The following is a 24124-nucleotide window of genomic DNA, read 5'->3' as shown; positions in this document are numbered from 1 at the left end:
TTTCGTGTTTCATCACTTTCAAAAGCTGTTGTTTTCTCCGACTTTCCCCTATCCCGACTTTCTATGCTGCTATTCAAGCTAATGAGATCTTAATGAGTTGTTGACAGGGAGATAGAAGTGGAGAATTTGATAACCTGTACAAATTTTAGAGGAAACGCTTGGTTAGCATTAAATCTAATATGTTCTTCAAGGGATTTTAGGATTTTTCGGCGTTATTAAACGAGATGTCAATTTTGTCCAGCTTTGTTTGATTTAAAGAGGACTTCGTAGCTCAATTTTGGGGAATTTCAAAATCCAAAAATGAAAATATTAATAACGCTTGACAAAAGAAACTTCAAAAAGCAGAATGTTAATAATAAAACAAAAGTTTAGAAAGAGAGAGAGAGAGAGATCGGTATATTTAAAAACTATCGTAGCATAGAGCTAAATTCAGTTTTTTCACAAAAATCATACATTTAAACAAAAATCACACACTACAACTCAGCATTAAAAACTGATGTGAAAAAAGGCACAAATGAGTTTGCGTATCGATTGGTTCGTACTTTAGGGGGTACAAGTTTATTCCGTAATCGAATTCGGCTATTGGGAGGGGCTGGTTCGGGTAGTAAAGATCGGTGGCTCTTATTGGCTAGGATGAATTTTCCAAATAGGTGAATAAGGTGTTCCAGCCGGACTTTAATTGGAGATAAATTTAATTTAGCGAGGGCTTGATCGTAGGGTATGCCACGGTCTCGGAGTATAATCCTTGTTGCTCTTTTCTGGACGCACTCTATGTCGCGTAATAGGTACGCTGTGCGGATAGCAGATGGACCCCACACCGGGCACGCGTACTCGAGCAACGGGCGAACATAACACGTGCAGGCATGGAGAAGGCTTTTAGTATCACACCCAAAACGCCTCATTTTGGTAAGTGTCTGAAGGCTTGCATTAGCCTTGTGGACGGTTAAATTAATATGGGCACTGAAACTACAGTCACTAGTAAAAGTTACTCCTAAGATTTTTATTTCGTTCACAATCGGGAAAGGGACTAGGGGCATATCTATATTCCGCTTCAGAGGGTTGAAACGAATTATCTTTCGACTTTTATTTAAGTTTAGCTCGATCTTAGTTACAAAAATGTTTTTGAGATAGCTATCATATTTTTCCCTCAATGGTGAGGTTTGCAACTTTACTACTGCTTTGCTTGCAAGAAGGGAAAAGCAACGAAAAAAATCGAACTGTCTGTCCCAGCACTTCTCAGGTGAAAGCCTACTTTGTCATTTGCTCTTTATTGAAAACTATGTGTGAACAGTCCTTCAAAAGAACAAATAAAATCCAACTGAATATTTGATTTATAATGATATTACTTGCTGAAAGCCAACAATTCAAGATTTTATTTCACTTTAATTTTTATTTTCAATATTGTAAATAAAAAAGAAAATATTTGTTATATAATCCGTTTTCAGTAAAGCGTAAATGACGCAGTAGGCTTTAAACTTTTACAATTAGGGGAGGAGGAAGAGGGCAGTTGCCAAGCTTTTGTTTGTAGTTATTTTCGTTAGTTTTAAGTTTGATTTGAATATTCACGCTTTCACCTCAATCTTAATCGATTCAAAGCCTCCCTCTTTACACCCTCCTAGGAAGTTCGTGTTTCTTTCCTTAAATTTTTCTTTATATCATCCTTTCCAAACCAGGGAGGACGTGATTCCCGTTTGGCCCTAGATGGTTGGCCAAAAAGGACAATCTAAGGTGATCTGCCATCCTTCATCCGCAGAACGTGCCCTAGCCGTTTCAGCTTTTTTTTATTATAGCGCTAGAAAGCAGGATTGGACCACACAATTCGTACTGCCTACTGTCTGAAATACAGTCAGTCAGTCGGGTACCCAAAACAATCCGTAGACAATTTCTCTGGAAAACATCTAGCTAGTTACGCTACATTTGTTAAAACATCTGGTAAAAAAAAGATATAAAGCAGCATTACTTTCTAGTTATGTTCAAACTTTTGGACATTGTATTTAAAATTGTGATTAAGATAATTTCAATCAAAATTATCAGCCAAAACTGAGTTGCAACTGCGTCATTGATGAGAACAAGTAGAGGTAATCTGAGGTCGTAAAAACCAAATTAATAAGCTCCACTATCTTTTTTTTTTTTTGCTTTAAGGATTAAAGCAAAGAGCATGGGTAACTTATATAAGAGTAAAAACTGGCGCTAGTGTCGACAAAAAAGAATACCAACACCATCTGGCAGTTGGCGACATTTGACATTTTTCAAGCTCTTTAATCATTTTTCAGTCAGAAAATAATATCAGACACTTATTACTACCCTAATTTTTACCACATACACTAATTAAATAATTTGTCTTTATTATTACGCTGAAATAATAATTGTCGACAAACGCTAGATCGCGTTGATAGTTGTTTTTTATCGACACTAACACCAGTTCCCCCTCTTATAAGTTACCCATACTCTTTAGGTTAAAGCCCTTGATTGCCCTAGTTTAGTAAAATCTTGAGAAAAATCGCAAGAAAACAATCAGTCATGAACAAACAAAATACTTGAAATTAGATAGCAGATGATCGTCCTAGAAAACGTCTTGAATGAGTCCCTACGAAAATGGACATTCACATGCACACGCACAATTGTGAAAAATCACAACCTCCAACATTAGAAACATAAATTTTGACCCTAGACATCAATATCCCGGTATAATCTTTTTGAAATTTGTTGAAAAAAAAATCTTTTTGAGCAGTCATAGACTTTTCCTTTTTTAAGCACTATGAGACAAAGTGCTAATGTCTAAACATTTACATCTGGCTAAAAACAAGACCTAAGCAAACATAAAAATAATATCTCTGAACACTTTTTCCCATCGACAATCAAATTCAGCATTACATCTTCTCAGACTATTTGCCCCATTGTTTATCAACTTTAGCATCTCAATCCCTCAGAATAGTATTTTTTCTTACTTTGTACACTTGACCACGGATAGGGACAAGCTTATTATCCATACAAAGCTTCTTCGCACCAAATCCAGTACAATTGACAGCCGCATCAAATTGACCAGCCAACTCGTCCAGCCTCTCCACATTTCGGATGACAACTTTTCCCCCAGCTTTCTCAAACCTGCAAAGGACTTATTATAATAAAGCTGAATTGGGCACCCTGCATTATGAAATCATAACTGACATGAAAGAAACTTCAAAGGAACACTCAAGAAGGGGGAAACTTGGCCTAAGAATGTCACTTCGAATTATTATCTCATTGTCTCTTTGCCCCTTATTCGATAACTTACAAAGCGAAATTCCTCTCAACTCTTGAGTATGGTTGGTCCTATGCCTTATTAGTTTGTAGAAACAGAAGTTTCGTCATCAAATCCTAGGAGCTTTATGGCTCTCCATATTCCATTTTGACTCCACTTTAACGCTCTGGAGGCTTTACGAATTCGAATAGACGAAGCTTGAAAACATATTATCTCAAATTTTCTAAACATTCCTTAAGTCTCACTCGCTGAAAATTCAAAATTTAATAGTTATCCTATTAAATTACTCTTTAATCTTTATTATGCTATTATTTATACTTTAATTATACTATATTATTATATAATACTTATATTATACTATATATTATATTATATTATATATTGTATTATATTATAAATATATATATATATATATATATATATATATATATATATATATATATACTAGCTGTTGGGGTGGCGCTTCGTGCCACCCCCCAAGCCCCCGCGCGCGCTTAAGTCGTTACGCGCCATATTAGTTACGTGCCATTGTAGTTGTGTCCCTGTGTCCCACCTGTGAATATAGATAGATATATATATATTTTTAACTACGTAAAACTTGCGAATATACAACATTCTTGGCTGTCCCATTGTCTGTGCATATAAATAGATTGTCAGGTTTACCGACTCTTGAACATGCAACATATAATTGTCCAAGGGAAAAACAATCTGTATCCAGATATATACCTCATTATTCTAATGATTGCCCTTGAGCTTTGTTGATGGTGATTGCTAATCGAACATTCCCTGTGTCCCCATCGTCATTTATATATCCCCCTGTGCCCCCCGGCATCCCCGTTGTAGTTGTTTCCCTATGTCCCGGTCGTCATTTGTGTCTCGGTGTCCCAGTCTGTAATTTCTCTTTGAGTGTCGCGGTCGTCATATATATTCCCTGTGTCCCGGTCGTCTTTTTTGTCCCGGTCGTCATTTGTGTTCCGGTGTCCCGGTATGTAATTTCTCTTTGATTTTCCTGGTCGTTTTTTATATTCCCTGTGTCCCGGTCGTCATTTGTGTCCCGGTGCTTTGTTGATGGTGATTGCTAATCGAACATTCCTTGTGTCCCGATCGCTTTCTCTTTGAATGTCCCGGTCGTCATTTATATTCCCTATGTCCCGGTCGTCATTTGTGTCCCGATGTCCCGGTCTGTAATTTCGTCAGTCGACAAACATGACGTCAGTCAACACACAAACATGACGTCACTCGACAGACACACAGACAACTTATTTATATATATATATATATATATATATATATATATATATATATATATATATATATATATATATATATATATATATATATATATATATATATATATATATATATATATATATATATATATATATATATATATTATATATTATATTATTATATTTATATATTTTATTTATATATTTATAATTATTATATGTTATTTATATTTTATATATATATATATATATATATATATATATATATATATATATATATATATATATATATATATATACTTATATTAATTGTATTATATTATACTTATATTATTTATACCTTAATAGAGAGAGTAGATAATGGTAACAATTTACTCTCTTTAAGGAGGCAATAACTGTATATGTATGTATACATAGAGACATGGTTGTTGGACCTTTTAACTATGCTAAACAAAATGGCAATCTCAAAGTTTTTATTAAATGTGTTTGGAGAATTAATGAGCTTGGGAAGAGGGATTCTTACCCTCCAATAATAACTTTTGACTCTTAATAAGGGCACTACAATGTTTTATTTCTAATCGAATAAGCTCATTATGGCACTGGCTGCCTATGATATTTCTTATATGCCCTTTTGAAAACATACATGCATATAGATTTTTTGATTAATTGGAGCTCCTCCTTTATTTCCACTTTTTTTAATTAAAATAAGCGTTTCCTAAAAATTTCATCTTAATACTAATAGCCTCATTAGTTACAGCAGTCATAATAGCACTACTAGCAGTACACACATCGTACCTTTTAGTTAGTTCAAAATCTGCCAAAATATAACCTGAAAGTTCCAACTTAATACTAAAAGCCGTTTCTGAGATATTGCTGTTCAACCCTTTAGACAATCTACATGCTCCTAGTTTGTCTTGAAATAGTTCAGCATCCACCTAAACTTTCCTTGAAAGCTTCACCTTAATATCCTTAGCTTCGGTAGTAGCAAGAGGTGTAATAATAGTGGTAGCATTAGTAGCAGTATATATAGAGCACCTTTGGTTTTTCTGAACATCCCCTCAACACGCAGAAAGTTTCAACTTAATACTACAAACCATTTCTGAGGCATTACTGACACGTCCTCTTGACAACCTGTATGCACACTATGTGTTTGCATTTAGTTCAGCACTGTTTCAAACTCCCCAAATTTTTACCTTAATAGTTTTGGATTTAGTAGCAGTATTAGTAGTAGCAGTAGTGATAGTAGTAGTAGTAATAGTAGCCCCACAGCAGCCCTGTTTGTTTCAACTTCACACACTGATCCGTTCCTAAAATATTGCTAGTACACCCTTTTGACAACCTGCATTCAGACGGCGCGTTGTGATTCAGTTCAACTTCCCCCCTAATATTCTCTGGAAATTTCACCTTCTTACCCTTAGCCATAGTTATAATAGAAGTCACAGAAGTAGTTGTAGGAGTATTAGTAATGGTAGTTGTAGGACGGGCTAGTAGTAGCGTAAGCCTTTAACAGCACTAGTACTAATAGCAGGAGTAGTATTAACATATTGCCTTAAGGTCATTTGTACATCTCCCTCATCAAACCTAGAAAATTTTGAGATAGCCATCTTGTTCCGCATAGTCGAAAACCATAATAGCTATGTTTGGGATGACTCACTCCCCCACAGTCCCTGGGGGAGGGGCTGCAAGTTACAAGCTTTGACCAGTGTTTACATACAGTAATGGTTATTGGGAAGTGTACAGACGTTTTCAGGGGGATTTTTTTGGTTTGGGGGTGGGGTTGGCTATGTGGGAGGATCTTTCCTTGGAGGAATATGTTCCTCCTTAAGGTCAGTTTTACATCTCCCTCATCAAACCTAGAAAATTTCAGCTTAATACAATTACTCGTTGCTTTGATATTGCCAATATGCCCTTTTGATAACCTATTTGTTTAAAGCCAAATTACAATTTTACTAGGCCAACTATGAAAAAATAGCTCAATGCTAGATAAAGTCAATTACGTACAAGGTCTAGAGGCAGGGATCTTTTCTCCAGACTCAAAGTCTCGGCACAAAATTTATTAGTTTTAAACATTTTCATAGTTCATTATGACATGGTATTTTTCAGGTTATATTCATAGTGTCGACCCGAAGTCTGCACAATTTCGGAAACTTCTTTATGTTAAGATTTTTGGATTTTTTCCCAAGTAAAAAAGCAAATTGGCAAGGTGACAAGCGAACTATTAGATACATAGTTAGCAGATTAGGATACTATCTTTCAAATACTGAATCGACTGCAAAATTTTTCAAAGGTCACTAGGCGAAAGCGTTACTTTATGTTTATATGTTTTCTCAAAAAAAAGCTTTTATTAAATTCCCAACCCAGATGATAATTCTACCCCGCCACTTGGCTCAAATCAGTCGGATCTGAGATTCATATCTATGCATCGCAAGCCTCACAGGCAGGGCTCTTTTCTACTTTCGCTTAGTAACCAATTAAGTTAACTAAAGCATCCTCTTTTCTCTTAAACAAAAATTTATGATTCGCCAATAGTTTTGTCTTTAAGCACTCATGATATTACTCTTTTTACTACAAATTAATTTTCATTTCCTCCGCGATCCCTGGCATTTCTGCTACTGAGAACTTATCGAGTCGCATGTGGAGTAACAACTAAGCTATAAACCACGCAGGGGAATAAAAAGAAAATCGATTCAATAGCAAAGCAATTGCAGTAATTGCCAAAAAAGACATAAGGAAACAAGACAAGAAACGCAGAACCAATAAAAGCGAAATATACAGTAAACATGTCGAAATGAAAACTAATAGAAATACTCTCTTCAAGACGAATCACAGACACTGAAATCAGAGGATAAACGTAAATATATGGGTACAAGGGCCAAAGGCCCAATCTCCCAATTATAGCAAGTGAAGCAAACGGAGGAACGTCATGTCGGGCCATATTTGCAAGGGCTGAGGGCACGAGCGAGCGGAGAAGGTGACGAAAAGTCACTAACACTGGTTATTGCTATACATATGTTACCATGAAATACCGAAATTGGAGAATGTCGACATTCACCGATGAATGTCGACATTCACCGATGAATGTCGGAAATTAATTTTCCGAAACAGGTCAATTTTCTCCTTGGATTTAGACAGCCTTTGCCAGACAGCTTATTCAGTTTTATGCAAGGTTTGATGGTGACGGTTTAGGTTAGGCTTTTAACCCATTTCTGAGATTTATGCCATAATACCTAAATTTAACTTTTACCATCAAACCTTGCATATGACTGACAAAGCTGACTGAATCCAAGTTGAGAAGAAGGAATTTCGGAATTTACCAGATTTCGGTCTTCCATAGTAACATATACAAATTATTGACGTTTCTTATCAATCCATCAATCTTATCAATATTATCTTTTAAATCTATCTATTCATTCGGTCAATCTGTTCCTTGATGAATAGATTGACCGTTTACTAAACATGGCAGAACTGCCTTCTTAGATTCGCTATAGTCATGACAATTACTTTTCAATGAAATAAAGCTCATCTTCAAGCAGATGCTTTTTTAGTAAACAAAAAAATTCATTTTGTATTTTTACACAAAAATAATTTATTAAATACTGTAAAAATTGTATTAAGTTTAACTGTATTGTATTTAATTGCATTAAGGCGGTGATTAAGTGAACTGATGGAACTCGAAAATCCCATGTTAAATTGAAAATTTATATTTAAAAAGTACTCAAGTATTGATTGGCGGAAGATGCCGCTTTTAATATCAGGCCATAGCTTCTTGAAGATGCTACAAAATGTTTGAAAGGATTTTGCTCTATTTCCTCTAATTGCTTAGAAATCTTAGAAAATGTCTAGGTCTTTTTCACAAGTGTACTCTATGAAGGATATTGCTTTTGGAACAAAATCGGTACTATCATGAGCAGAAGACAATAACCTGTAAGATGATTGGAACCATTTTTCGATGTATTTTCCTGTTTTCTAACAGTCCCCTAGAATATTTTCAGCTACCTGAAATTTTTACAAGTCGGTTACCACAAAGAATCGTTTCAGATCGCCGATAATAGCCCCTAGAGACCAAAATGACAAGCTGATATAATCAGCTGCTTGTTAATAGTGTGAAATTTTCATAAATTATTTCAATGCAATGAAGTAACCTAGAAATGAGAAATAGTCAGGAACCTTCAGTAAAGTTGTGCACACAAAGCCGAAATCATGGGGAAAATTAAATCAAAGCGAGGTATGCATCTCAAAAGTGTTACCACACATAGACAGCGCCTTTGTAAAAAGTATTTAGAGCTTGGTAGATGCAAATATCCAAAATACCTAATAATGCGGTACGCCGAAGAACTAGACAAGTCAAGAGATTTAGGTCAAGCGACAAACCTTGAGATGGAGCAGAACCCCCTAGCTTCTTCCCCGTTGCCCTACCGGATCGTGACTGGTGGTAGAAACTTGGATTGCGACGAATTGAAGGATTGCCGACGGATTTTTGATCCTGCATTTTTCATGCGCGATCTGGAGATTAAAGTTTGGAAGCACAGGTATTTTATACTCTATTTATTAAGCCGAATTCTTATGCGTTTTCATTTAAAATGTTTTTAAAAATCCAAGAAAGATTTTTCTTCTGGGTCTTGATAAAGTTTTCAAAGATTCAAAATTTATTATCAAAACTTATTATTATTTTCAAAGATTCAAAATTTAGTAATTATTTTAGAAAACTGAACCAATTATGCCTTAGACGATGCAGCATGTCAAGTTTGGATACAAATGTTCTAGCCCAAAAAGGAAGAGAGGGAGATGTTTTTTTAGAGAAATGGTCAAATAATTATTTTATTAATTAGGTCAAATAAATCAGGACCAAGAGACTGTATTTGCAGGAAAGATAAGAAGTTTTTTGTTTGATATACCATAATATGTACTTAATAAGCAGAAGGAAGTAGATATACTGACGATTTACAACAGTAAAAACATTACAGAATAATAATAGTGAAAAACAATACTTTTATTATAATGGTCGATTGTGACAAAATAACACGAGCTAAGGGCTCATGTAGCACTTGTGACGAGGTCGGAAGAGCCAAGAGCTCATATGGCATGAGCTGTAGCAAAATTTTAAGAATCAACAGATCGCTTTAAAAAGAAAATCAGAGGCTTAATGCCGCTCAGGACTAAAAATAAGAGCTCCGAGTCACAAGGTCCTTCTTAATGTCAAAATCCATTAAGATCCGATCACCCACTCGTAAGATAAAAATACCTCAATTTTTCTATTTTTTCCAAATTAACAACCCGCAGCTCCCCCAAAGACAACGGATCCGTTCCAATTATGTCAATCATGTATCTATAACTTGTGCTTTTTCTTCCCATCAAGTTTCATCCCGATCTCTCCACTCTAAGCATTTTCCAAGATTTCTGGTTTCCCCGTCCAACTCCCTCCAATGTCACTGGATCTGATCGGGATTTAAAACCTGTGTTCTAAACAATAAGATCCATCTAAATATTAAATTTCATTAAGATCTGATCAGCCGTTCGCTTATCACCTCCGAACTCCTTCCGTTTTTTATTTTTTCGTTTTTGAGTAATTTTTTTGAAGCTTGTGTCCTCCAATTTTCATTCGTTATGAATAACATCTAAAAATTTCGCAGTGGAACGGCATCGACGACTTCGTGTCATTGCTTATAGTTTTTGATTTGTGAATCCTTTTCGTTTTTGGGATTAACGACACTTGTGACAACAAAGGTCCTTGCGCCGGTGGCGTATTTCCACTATTCAGCAATTTGAAATGTCGAACAAAACGAAGAAATGTTTATCGAACGATGGATCGGTTTCGAAGCATGACGACCCAGGGCCTTTACGATTCCGGGACATTTGTTTAAATCCCCGCCCCCAAAAATAAGATCCTGGGAAAGGGTCTATATGTTGGCAAGTTCTTCAGTCTAAAACTTTTGGGAAAGTCTCATTCATTTTATTTTATTAAATATATATTATTTTTTTTAGTTGCAAAGACATCAAGGAGGTCCCAAACATGATGTTTGAAAAAGTATATCTACAAGGACTCCGAAGTAGATTTGTATTCAGATGTGAATCCTGCAAAGAGGAGGAGTCAGTATTTACCGAAGCTCCTCCATCACGAAAAAAAGATAAAAATGCACCGCAAGCAGATGACAGAGAGACCAAAAATTTAAATTGTGAGATGGTCCTGGGAGCAATAAATGCTGGACTTACGCATGCCCAGATTGAGGAGCTTTTTTGTACATTAGGACTACATATTCCAGCGTCTGCAGTGTTTTCAAAGTACGAGCGTGAAATCTGCGAGAAAACAGAAAAACTCCTTGCCGAATATTTATTACAAAATGGAAAAGCAGAAAGAGAGGCAGCTTTGAGAGCTGGAGAAGGGTTCGACCACGAGGGTCTTGTGCAGACAACTGTAATTGTTAATGGAAGTTGGTGCACGCGAAGCTACGGGACTCGTTACAGAGCTTTATCTGGATGTGGTGTGGTGATTGGATACTACTCTAAGAAGCTGCTCCATATTGGCGTTCGAAACAAGTTTTGTGCTATGTGCTTTCGTTACAGAAATTTGGAAAAACCCCATCACAAGTGTTTTTTGAACTGGGATGGACCATCAACAGGAATGGAAGCGGACATAATAGTAGAGGCATTTCGCTTAGCTCCAACAATGCACAAACTAAAATATAAGAGGTTCATTGCTGATGGAGACTCCAACTTGTATAATAAGTTGATCGCTAAGGTTCCATACGGACGGATGATTGAGAAAGTGGAATGCGTAAATCATGCCTGCAAATGCCTTACATCGCGATTGTATAACAAAAGGAAGACTGGTGGCCAAGAATGCTCAAAAAGGCTAACTCCAATAATGATTAAAAAGCTAAGTGGGTACGCCCGGGCAACGATCATCCGAATTAGCCAAGAAGGCAAAGGCGCAAAAGAATTAATAGAGGCTCTTAATGCCATTCCTCACCATTTCTTCAGTGCTGATCACACAAAATGCCCTGGGCTCTGTAAAGACTCAGGTAGCAAAGTGCCTCTTACGGATTGTCCCTCTATGATATTCCTCTGCCATGTCCTACAAGCATTTGAAACTCTAACAAGAAGAGCGCGACTACTGATTGGGAATAATACAAGCAACTTAGCTGAGTACTTTATGAGTATAGTTGCAAAATTAATAGGAGGGAAGCAATTCCTCGTGACTCAAAATGGTCGATATAATTCTCGAGTAGCAGCTGCTGGTGTTAAATATAGTAAAGGAGAGCTAGGAAGGCTTCATATATATAGAAAAATCACAGGAAGGATACCACCTCGAGCGATGACAAAACTTTCAATGAGAAAATCTAGGCTAAGAGCTCTAAAGAAGAGGGCTCGAAAGTCAATGACTTGTCGCAATGAAATACTGAAGCAGAAGAAAGTAAATGAACCTGATGGGAAGTATGGGCCAAACGCAACAACTCCTGATCTTGCAGCTGTTGACTTCGAAATAATGAAGAGTGCCTTTTTACAACGGCTAGAGTGCAGCACTGAACAAATTCAAGAAATAGAAGCTGCGACTCGCCTACAAGGAGAAGACGACGGAAGTTGGTCAGCAGTACGCAGGGACAGAATAACGGCTTCATGGGCCGGAACTATAGCCAAGCGAAGGACGAAGATTGTAACCCCCTTGGTGCAAAAACTTCTTTATGCGCCATCAAAAGTGACTAAAGCAATGATTTACGGGCATATATTTTAACCAGTAGCTGCAAAAAAGTTTGAAGAATCGACCAGATTTAAAGTGGAGCGATGCGGTTTTTTTGTGCACTATGAGCATGGCTTCATTGGTGCCAGTCCAGATTACTTAGTAATTATGCCGTGCGGAAAAAGAGCACTTTTGGAAATAAAGTGTCCAGAAACTGCGAAAAATATGGAGATAGGCGAGTGGATAAAGAACCGAAAAGAGGCTAAGGCGGACTGTTGCATGGAAGTTGGAAAGAATGGACTGGTCAACCTCAAACGAGGCCACGACTACTTTTACCAAGTACAATGTCAGCTTGAATGTGCTCAGCTAGATACTTGCTTTTTCATGATTTTTACCCAGAAAGACTTCTACATTGAAAAGATAGACCGCGATCCGGCTTAAAGGATTCTTCATGGATGCTTTGATCCCAGAGCTTGTCGATCCCAGAGTTCCACGGGGGCTTCCAATACGAAAGCCGTACTTATAAGATTAATGGTCTAGTACCGGTAACAAGAAAATTCATTTTCCTGACATTCTATCCTTCTTTGTATTTATATACTTAATTTTATTATAATTTGAAATAAAATACCTTTGTTTATATTGCTTGTCCTCCAACTTTATCAAACAGTTCGTGGTAACGAACTGTAGTAAAGAGCGACCCGGCTTAATAGTAACCAAAACTCTAAAAAATGGAATTTTGATACCAATAGCTACATCAAAAGAATTGCATTTTCATGCTGATTTCAAATATATAAGCTTCATCAAGTTTCGTCTTACCCATCAAAAGTTACGAGCCTGAGAAAACCTGCTTTATTTTAGAAAATAGGGGGAAACAACCCCTAAAAGTCATAGAATCCTACTGTGGGGAACTATTCCTGGAGGAATTTGTCATGGGGAAGAAAATTTCCATGAAGGGAGCGCAAGATTTTCTAGTATTATTTAAAAAAAACAATGAAAAAATAAATATGACAAAGTTTTTTCAACTGAAAGTAAGGAGCAGCATTAAAACTTAAAAGGAACAGAAATTATTACGCATATGAGGGGCTCACCTCCTCCTAATACCTCGCTCTTTACGCTAAAGTGTCTTTGAATTAATGCATGGTTTGATCTTGGCTCTCCACATATAAATAATTAAAACGAAATTTGCATATTAATTTTTTGAGGCTAAATGGCTTTTTCACAGTTTTCATCGGAAGATATTGAGAAAAAAGGAGCGAGGGAGGAGGCCTAGTTGCCCTCATATTTTTGATTACTTAAAAAGGCAACATTTACTTATTATTTTTACGAACGTCTTCGTAAGTAAAAAATATACGTAACTTACGAATTAAATTACGTAGCGAACTTCAATATTCGTATATTTTTATTGCGTATATGAGGGGGCTCACCCCTCGTTGATACCTCGCTCTTGATACTAAAGCTTAAATTTTTTCCCAATTCCTTTAAGAATGACCCCTGAATCACAAAGACCGTAGAATAAATAGTTGAAATTACTAAAAATGCTTTAGCGTAAAGAGCGAGGTATTACGAGGAGGTAGACCCCTCATATGCGTAATAATTTCTGTTCGTTTTAAGTTTTAATGCTGCTTCTCACTTTCAGTAGGAAAAAAAAACTTTTCATGGTTATTTTTTCATTGTTTTTGTTTTTAAATAATGCTAGAAAATCCTGCGCCCCCTCCATTGAAAGTCTCTTCCCCCATGAGAAGCTCCTCATGGAAAAATCCTACCCTCTCCCCTCAAATATCCCCCCCAAACCAAAAAAAATCCCCCTGAAAATGTCTGTACATTTCTTAGTAACCATTACTATATGTACACACAGGTCAAAGATTGTAACTTGCAGCCCCTCCAACGGGGACTGCGGGGGAGTAAGTCGTCCCCAAAGACATAGTTATTGGGTTTTTCGACTATGGTGAATAAAATGGCTATCTCAGAATTTTGATCCGGTAACTTTGGGTAAAAATGACCGTGGGAGGGGGCCTAGGTGCCCTCTCATTTCCCATCACCCCTGGAAAAAAAAAAACAAATAAACACGCATCCGTGATTTGTCTTCTGGCACAAAATGCGAAATTCCACATTTTTATAGATTGGGGCTTGAAACTTCTACAACAAGGGTCTCTGATACGCTGAATCTGATGGTGTGATTTTCGTTAAGATCGTATGACTTTTAGGGGGTGTTTCCCCCTATTTTCTAAAATGAGGCAAATATTTTCAGGCTCGTAATTTTTGATGGGTAAGACTATTCTTGATGTAACTTATATATTTAAATCAGCATTAAAATGCCATTCTTTTGATATCACTATTGGTATCAAAATTCCATTTTTTTTTAGAGTTTTGGTTACTATTGAGCCTAGTCGCTCCTTACTACAGTTCGTTACTACGAACTGTTTAAAAATGTGGAATTTTGTATTTTTTGTCAGAAGGCAGATCACGGATGCGTGTTTATTTGTTTGTTTTTTTTGTTTGTTTTTTTTCAGGGGTGATCGTATCGACCCAGTGGTCCTAGAATAGGGTTCATTCTAACGGAAATGAAAAGTTCTAGTGCCCTTTTTAAGTGACCAAAAAAATCGGAGGGTTCCTAGGCCCCCGTCGCACGCCAATTATTTTCAGTCACCGGATCAAAATTCTGAGATAGCCATTTTATTCAGCGTAGTCGAAAATCCTTACAACTATGCCGTTTGGGATGACCTACTCCCCCACAGTCCCCGTGGGAGGGGCTACAAGTTACTAACACTGACCAGTGCTTACATATAGTAATGGTTATTGGGAAGTGTACAGACGTTTTCTGGGGCGTTTTCATTTGGTTGGGGGCAGGGGTTGAGAAGAGGGGGATATGTTGGGGGAACTTTTCACGGAGGAATTTGTCATGGGGGAAGAAAATTTCCATGAAGGGAGCGCAGGATTTTCTAGCATTATTTAAAAAAACAATGAAAAAATAAATATGGCAAAGTTTTCCAACTGAAAGGAACAGAATATTCCTGTTATTATTTTCTTGTAAATATTAATTCCTGTAAATATTCCATAATAATTTCTGTTAAAAGGAACAGAAATTATTACGCATATGAGGGGCTCACCTCCTAATACCTCGCTCTATACGTTAAAGTATTTTTAGAAATTCCAACTATTTATTCTATGGCTTTTGTTATTCAGGGGTCATTCTTAAGAAATTGTGACAAATTTTAAGCTTTAGCGTGAAGAGTGAGGTACTGACGAGGGGGTGAAACACCTCATATATGCAATAAAAATATGAGAATACAGAAGTTTCTTTACGTAAGCTAATTTGTAAATTGTGTATATCTTTAACTAATAAAATTTATTTTTACTTAAATTTTAAGTAAAAAATTAAAAAAAATAAAAAAATTTTAAAAAATTTTAAATCTTAAAATTTTTATTTTACTTTAAATAATAAAATCTTATTTTTACCCAGCCAAATATATTACTATTTCTCGGCTGAAACATCTCACCAAAGGAAGCTGTCAATCAAAACCTTTGATAAGACTTGATAATTGGTGCTATTTGAAGTTTTGACAACCAACGGTCTCTAGAGAATTAAAAGACAGAAGGCTAACCTTACTTCAATTTTGAAGCTCTATGTTTTCAAGTTCACTTAATCACGGCCTTAAGCAAAACTAATTATATACAAATGTACTAATTCCTTACTTTTTTGTGAGCCAAGGAAGATGAAAGCGTAATTTAATGACCAATGTCGCAAAAAAGCACTACATTTATTAATTCAAGCTAATTAATTCATTTATTCCAAAAAACACCATAACAAACTTAATTCATTAACTAAATACAATTTGTTAAGTAATGTGACAATTGTATTCAATTTAACTGTATTATGTTGTAAACTGTATTTAACTGTATTAAACTGTATTTAACTGTATTAAGATAACTTCGAAGAGCCTTTCCATGACGAAAGTAAAACAGTTCAAAATAGGGATGAAACCTTTTTATTGACAGTGAATAGATATAAAATTATTTAACTGTATATTTCGAACACATATACAGTTTTCATCATCAGCAGTAAAAATAAAAGAAATGAATAAAAATAAACAAAATTTATACCTAATAAACTAATTACATATAGTTTATTGCTCTTATTTTTTTCAATACAACAGCGGAAGCCAATCTCTTTGACCTTTTCGGTTCCGGTTCATTAGATTTATCTGACATAATACGTGGACAGAGGTCATAGCTCTTAGGTGAGGTGATATTTACTTTATTTGACCTCAGTAAATTATCATAAATTGAGTTCAACCCAAATTCACCTGTATCTCTGTTTATGGAATTATTCTTGAATAAAATTTCTTTAATTTCGATTGTTTCCCTGAAAATTTGCTTTAAACCTTGGTCCCTAGAAATCAAAGAAACATTTTCAAACAAAATAAAATGATTTGGATAATTAAAAATATGTTCCGAGAGGACCAACGTGAAATCTTCAGGTTTGGTATTTTGCTTTAAAGACGATGAAATAGAATTATGATGCTGTAGCAACCTCATTTTTAAATTCTGGTTAGTACGTCCCACATAAGAGCTTCCACAAGTATAAGGGATTTTATACACCCCACTTTGTTGCTCTACGGAAGTCAGATCCTTTCCAGAATTTAAAAAACTAGCCAAAGTATTACCACCTCTTAAAGCTACCTTTAAACCATTATTTATGGAACATATGGTAGAGAACAAAAAAATATCTTTCTTTTCTGTTGTTTCTAGAATATCGTCAGAAAATCCTAGAAATTTTTTCCTTCTTTTCGAAAAAGCCTGGTCAATTAACCAGCCTGGTTAATGGTTACTTATTAAAATCTCTTTTAACAACAATAATTCCTCCTCAATGAATTTTAGAGAGCAAATTCTAAAAATGCGGTCAGTTAAGGATATGATTAAGCCAATTTTTACTTGGCGAGCATAACCGGAGAAAAACGACAAAATCTGTTTTGTTAGTAGGTTTTCTGTAAATCTTAAGATCCAGACTATTTTCATTTTTTAAAAGAAGATCATGAAGAAAAGGAAGTTTATTATCCTCTTCTACTTCCATTGTAAATTTTAAAACACCTCCCCAAAATTAAGATGTTCTTAAAAATCTTTTTAATTCCTCCACCCCATAATTCCATACTGAAATTATGTCATCCATATATCTCCCCCAAAATTTATTTTTTAAAAAGTATGAATCTAACGCTATTGTTTCAATATTTTCTACAAAACAATTTGCTAATAAAGGACTTAAAGGGGCCCCCATGGGTAAACAATTTACTTGTTCGAAAAAACCTTCTCTGAATTGAAAAAAAATAAGAGAAAATGTTACAAAACCTAACTAAACTAGATCTACGTTGCATGGGCAACGTGAGGTGTTGCGGCAACCTTTGCTCGGCTTCGCCGAGTAAAGTGTTGCGAGAGCAACACTTTGGTTTTGTTTCCTCGCTGCGACTAAACGCTGAAGTTGTTAATCTGTAAGGATGCTAAAATACATACTAGGTACACCAACTCGCAAAAGTTGCAAACTCCTCATTGCTAAAGATGATTGTAGCCTTACAGCTGATTATTACTTACAAGTCCCCTACATGTCTTACCACTGGAACCAAATTGGTCTTACCATCAAATACAACGGAAACAAAAAATAGGTACAATTAGTAAGAGTTGCGAACCCCTCATTGCCGAGGATGATTATGAGCTAACAGCCGACTGTTGCTTACAACTCCCCTATATGTCTCACAATTGGTATCAGCCTATTTTTGGTTTCAGTGTGTACCTTACTACTGAAGTTGTCAACCCCCTTAAACTTTCAAACTGGTATATTGTTTGTCAACAAACCCATGTGTTATTTACGAATTTCTAATTGTGGATTATTGCCTCAAATAGTGAGTCAAAGACATTTTTCCATACCTAGTGTGTTATTTTCCTTATTAATAGACCCTAAAGTGTTATACTATACTTACTTACCTTGGATTTTTATTGTGTTTGTCATTTCGAAAGAAAGCCTAGCTATAGGTGAATATGATGTACGGCGGGCTTTTGATTCGGGTATCCATTCTCAGAATATGGTTGAGCTGAGAAAGTCCGGAGTTGACCGTGCTATTGTCAAACCCTTGAACGACATGTATAGTAGGCTCAAGGTCCGTATTAAACTGTCAGGTAAATTAAGTCGTAGGTTTGCTGTGGTGAAGAAAGGTATAAAACAGGGAGCCGTATCATCACCTGATCTGTTCAACAACAGCATATCGACGGCCCAGTCAAAAGTGGCCCCTTGCTGTATTTTTAAAGGCATTGACGTGTCCCTAGTTGGGTTTGCAGATGACCTTCTAAACTTTTCAAGAATTTTGTCTTCTTTGGAATCTAACTTTAAAATTTTGGAGATGGAGTATGATGAAATTGGGTTGAGTTTTAATGTGACAAAATGTGAAGTACTGTTATTTAACTGGAATGCCTCTCAACCCGAAATCCAACTAGGGTCACAGGTGGTCATGCCCTCTAAGTCAATTGTATACCTGGGTCTGCCGATCGGTGAAACTCTTCAGCATACACGAGCACTGCTTGTAAAGCACATCGAGAAGAAGATCAGGTCAGCTTATGGAGCTTCGGTTTCCTCCAAGCGTAATCTAAATAGGTCGCTGCGTGCACAAATATTTGTTGCTGTTGCCTTACCCCATGTTCTTTACGTTTCGCCGTTCTGGAAGTTACTTACAAATTCGAATAAAGTAACTATAAGAAGAATATTCTTCAGGTACCTCAAGTTCCTACTTGAGATGCCATTAAGAACAAGTAATTCTTACCTAACGAGGCGGTATTCAGTACCTGACCCATTTACTGCGGTGGAAGCGTGTCTTGAAAAGTACCGTGATAGAGTAGAAGCGAGTAACCACCAGTGGACCGCCATTCTTACATAGTTGTATTATAGTTCCTTCGTGATTATTTTCATTTCAAGAAGTTTCGTTGTGTTTTGTATGTGCGTTTTCTTCTCCTTTGTTTTTTATCCGTCTTTTGTTCAATTGTGACGGGTTTTTTCCAATATATTTATTTTATTTATTATATCTCATGAAGGAATTTTTGTACAAAAAAAAGGATGACATATACTTTGATCAGCTCATCAAAAGCTATCGACTGCCGTCGAAAAAAAAAATCTATCTGTCTTAGTTCAAAAGTTGACTTTTTTGCCGTAGGCTAACTTTCTAACGTCATCACTTAGAAAGGAGCAAAGGATAAACTCTAATTACTTTAGCAATGAGAGAACTTTTAAAGTTTAAGAGGCACATCTGATACCATTTCTCTACCGCAATCCCAAGTGCGAAAAACCGAATGATAAACTCAGCTGAAATCACGAACAGAAATGGGTAGAAACAATAGATGGCAGCACTTTCGGACCTGTGGGAAAATGCCGCTTTTTTGCTTCTCTAAATTTTTCTATTTATCACTCAAAGAAGATATATTGGCTGTGGGGCAGGGTAACTATCGCATATATTTAACACTTATAGATTTTAGTCCATCTTCAATTTGAAACTGGTGCCTGCCTGCTTGCCTGCTAGAACGGAGCTTTCCACTCGAAAGCAAAAACATGGTTTGATGAAACGAAAGCTTCGCTGCATAACTTCAGATAGTCTTCTCTGACATAGGCTATACAACTCCTCTTCATTTCACACACTATAGGCTCTGGCTCAAGGACAAGCAAAAACCATCCTTTTTGGCCCCAGGCAAGAGTTCTACGAAGCTTTCCAAAATGTAAAGTCATATTCATCAATCCGGCCTAAGGTCCACACTTTCCGTAAAAACCGCAGAGGTTAGACCCTTACCACTTTCTAGCAATAAGCTGAAATCGGGGTGCTAGGAACAACAACAAAAAAAAACACGACAAAACCAAAGTGTTGCTCTCGCAACACAATTCATAATTACACCGACTTCCAAAACTGTTTCACGAATAATTCAGTCCAAATTTCTTAATATCTTTCTCTCAAGAAGAATTTCTGCGGCTTTTACATCAATACTCGTATACATTGACACTATGTTGAAACTTGAAATTATAGAATTTGAAGAAACCTCCACTTCTTTTAGTTTTTTACAAGTTCTGGCGAATTCTTAATGTAAGAAATTTGTGTAGACATGAGTGGTTTACATAATGACACTAGCCACTTACTCAGAGCGCTTATTGGTGACTTTGTACTCGCAACAATTGGTCGTAATGGCAGATTTGGCTTATGTATTTTTGGAAGTCCATATAATTTAGGGCACAAAGAACTTCTTGGTAAGAATTTGTAGAAAAGTTGAGGTGTAGTCTTCCCTTCTTCCTTCAAACTCTTTAACTCGTTCTTAAACTTCTTTGTGTATGAGTCCGTCGGGTCAAAACAAAGTTTTTTGTATGTTTTTTCATCTTTCAGTAAAGCGTTTAATTTTGAATCGTAGTCCTTGGTGTCCATTACCACTAAAGTGTTACCCTTGTCTGCTTTTATAATAACAATAGATTTATCCCTTCTTAAATTATTAAGAATCTTTATGTCTTTCATAGAATTGTTAGGGATTTCTGGTTTTAAAGCAAACTCTGACAGGGTTTTAACTGTAGAAGCTCTTACTAGGCTAACATCTTTGATTAGGATGGGGTTTCTATGTAAAGATGTTTCTAGTGAAGAGATAATTTCTTCTACTGGGACTTCATTAGTTTTAAAACAAAATTAAAGCAAAAGGCAAACGGAAACAATCGAAATTAAAAAAAAAATTATTCAAGAATAATTCCATAGACAGAGATACAGGTGAATTTGGATTGAACTCAATTTATGATTATTTACTGAGGTCAAATAAAGTAAATATCACCTCACCTAAGAGCTATGACCTGTGTCCACGTATGTCAGATAAATCTAATGAACTAGAACCGAAAAGGTCAAAGAGATTTGCTTCCGCTGTTGCATTGAAAAAAAAATAAGAGCAATAAACTATATGTAATTAGTTTATTAGGTATAAATTTTGTTTATTTTTATTCATGTCTTTTATTTTTACTGCTGACGATGAACACTGTATATGTGTTCGAAATATACAGTTAAATAATTTTATATCTATTCACTGTCAATAAAAAGGTTGCATCCCTATTTTGACCTGTTTTATTTTCGTCAAATAAATACAATTTATTAAGTAGGGTGAAAATTGTATTAAATTTAAGTGTATTGTGCTTAGTTGTGTTAAGAAAATGTAAATATATAAATTTAATTTATTTCCTTACCTTTTTGTGAGCCAAGAAAGATGAAAGTGTAGTTTACATTTTACTATTAACACTTTTCATGATATTCTAAAATGTTTCCTACAGTAATTTAATGTGTTATCAGAAGTTGTTTTTTTTGTGTGTGTGTGTTTGTTTTTATACTCTGCTGTTCCAAGTGGGTAACAAATAAATAAATAAAATAAATAAATGTTGCAAAAAAGCACTGCATTTATTAATTAAAGATAATTTATTCAAAAAAGCACATAACAAATGTAATTCATTAAATAAATACAATTTATTAAGTAATGTGACAATTGCATTCAATGTAACTGTATTGTATTTAATTTTATTAAGCAAACGTAAATATATAAATTTAATTTATTTCCTTACTTTTTGTGAGTCAAGGAAGGTGAAAGCGTAATCCAATGACCAATGTCACAAAAAAGCACTGCATTTATTAATTCAAGATGATTTATTCATTTATGCAAAAAAGCACCATAACAAATGTAATTCATTAAATAAATACAATTTGTTAAGCAATGTGAAAATTGTATTCAATTTAACTGTATTGTGTTTAATTTTATTAAACAAACGTAAATATATGAATTGATTTTATTTCCTTTCATTTTTTGGTAGCCAAGGAAGATGAAAGCGAAATTCAATGACAAATGTCGCAAAAAGCTGCATTTATTAATTGAAGATAATTTATTCATTTATTCAAAAAAGCCCCATAACAAATGTAATTCATTAAATAAATACAATTTGTTAAGCAATGTGAAAATTGTATTCAATTTAACTGTATTGTGTTTAATTTTATTAAACAAACGTAAATATATGAATTGATTTTATTTCCTTTCATTTTTTGGTAGCCAAGGAAGATGAAAGCGAAATTCAATGACAAATGTCGCAAAAAGCTGCATTTATTAATTGAAGATAATTTATTCATTTATTCAAAAAAGCCCCATAACAAATGTAATTCATTAAATAAATACAATTTGTTAAGCAATGTGAAAATTGTATTCAATTTAACTGTATTGTGTTTAATTTTATTAAACAAACGTAAATATATGAATTGATTTTATTTCCTTTCATTTTTTGGTAGCCAAGGAAGATGAAAGCGAAATTCAATGACAAATGTCGCAAAAAGCACTGCATTTATTAATTGAAGATAATTTATTCATTTATGCAAAAAAGCACCATAACAAATGTAATTCATTAAATGAATACAATTTATTAAGTAGTGAGAAAACTGTATTAAATTTAACTGTATTGTGTATGATTTTATTAAGCAAACATAAATATATAAATTGAATTTATTTCCTTTCATTTTTTGGTAGCCAAGAAGATGAAAGCGTAATTCAATGACCAATGTCGCAAAAAAAAACACTGCATTCATTAATTGAAGATAATTTATTCATTTATTAAAAAAACACCATAACAAACGTAATTCATTAAATAAATACAATTTATTAAGTAATGTGAAAATTGTATTAAATTTAACTGTATTGTGTTTAGTTGTGTTGTGTTAAGAAAATGTAATAAATTTAATTTATTTCCTTACTTTTTTGCGAGGCAAGGAAGATAAAAGCGTAATTCAATGACCAATGGGGCAAAAAAGCACTAAATTTATTAGTTCAAGAAAATTTATTCATTTATTCAAAAAAAGCACCATAAAAATGTAATTCATTAAATAAATACAATTTATTAAGTAATGTGAATATTGTATTAAATTTAACTGTATTGTGTTTAGTTGTGTTAAGAAAATGTAAATATATAAATTTAATTTATTGCCTTACTTTTTTGTAAGCCAAGGATGATGAAAGCGTAATTCAATGACCAATGTCGCAAAAAAAGCACTGCATTTATTAATTCAAGATAATTTATTCATTTATTCAAAGAAAGCACCATAAGAAATGTAATTCATTAAATAAGTGCAATTTATTAAGTAATGTGAAAATTGTATTAAATTTAGCTGTATCGTGTTTAATTGTATTAAGCAAATGTAAATATATAAATTGTTTGTGATAAGTGAATTTTTGTTAGTTAATGAGAATTACCTTTGAGATGTTAAGTTTGTTCCCATTTTCTCTGGTTTTTGATGATACTGGACCTGGGCTTCTCCAGGGTTCTTGGTGTCTTTTTTTTTTTTTTTTTTTTTTTTTTTTTTTTTTTTTTTTTTTTTTTTTTTTTTTTTTTTTTTTTTTTTTTTTCACTGGATGTGTGAACGGGTGGTGTTGTTGACCGGGCAATGATGGGAGAATCTGTTTAATTACACTTGTATGAATTGCATGTAGTGAAGTATGGATGTTGTATTTATTTAAAGAAGTTTTTTATTCCGTACATTACGAATTGTCTTCTTTGACAAATCTTAGACGGCTCTGGGCCTTTTGTTATTTATTTTATTATTAAAAAGAACCTGAACCTGAATTTATTTCCTTACTTGTTTGTGAGCCAAGGAAGATGATAGCGTGATTCGATGACTAGTGTCGTAAAAAACGCACCGTATTTCCAGTCTCCTGGGCAGAGTTTCAATTCAGATGGCGTGGCTGGTCGATACACAGGAAGAAGTCCTTCAAGGAAATGATTCTAAAAATAAAAATCACATTGTGATTTAATATCCATTGTAGCAATCTAATTGATCAAGATTTTATTATTGGTTTGAATACACAATAAATAATACTAAACTGAATATTATCATCGTTAAAATATTTGCATTAACAATATTTATTAATAAAAGCAATGATCATAGTTACAACTAACGCCAGATT

At 34.6% G+C, this 24124-nt stretch overlaps 1 protein-coding gene across 4 annotated transcripts in view; it reads right to left on the bottom strand.

Moving 5' to 3' along the window:
- The window catches only part of LOC136033608 (D-aspartate oxidase-like), a 207600-nt gene that overhangs the window by 141316 nt on the left and 42160 nt on the right, over nt 1-24124 (bottom strand). For all 4 annotated transcript variants that reach the window (XM_065714396.1, XM_065714397.1, XM_065714394.1 and 1 more), the window contains exons 4-5: nt 23797-23942; nt 2949-3105 (exon numbers count right to left, since the gene is read on the bottom strand). In XM_065714396.1, coding sequence (XP_065570468.1) covers nt 2949-3105; nt 23797-23942 — 303 coding nt within the window. The remainder of the gene's footprint in view (nt 1-2948; nt 3106-23796; nt 23943-24124) is intronic.

Source organism: Artemia franciscana, chromosome 12, assembly GCF_032884065.1.
Source record: "Artemia franciscana chromosome 12, ASM3288406v1, whole genome shotgun sequence".
Lineage (NCBI taxonomy): Eukaryota > Metazoa > Arthropoda > Branchiopoda > Anostraca > Artemiidae > Artemia > Artemia franciscana.
This window is presented reverse-complemented; position numbering and strand designations above follow the sequence as displayed.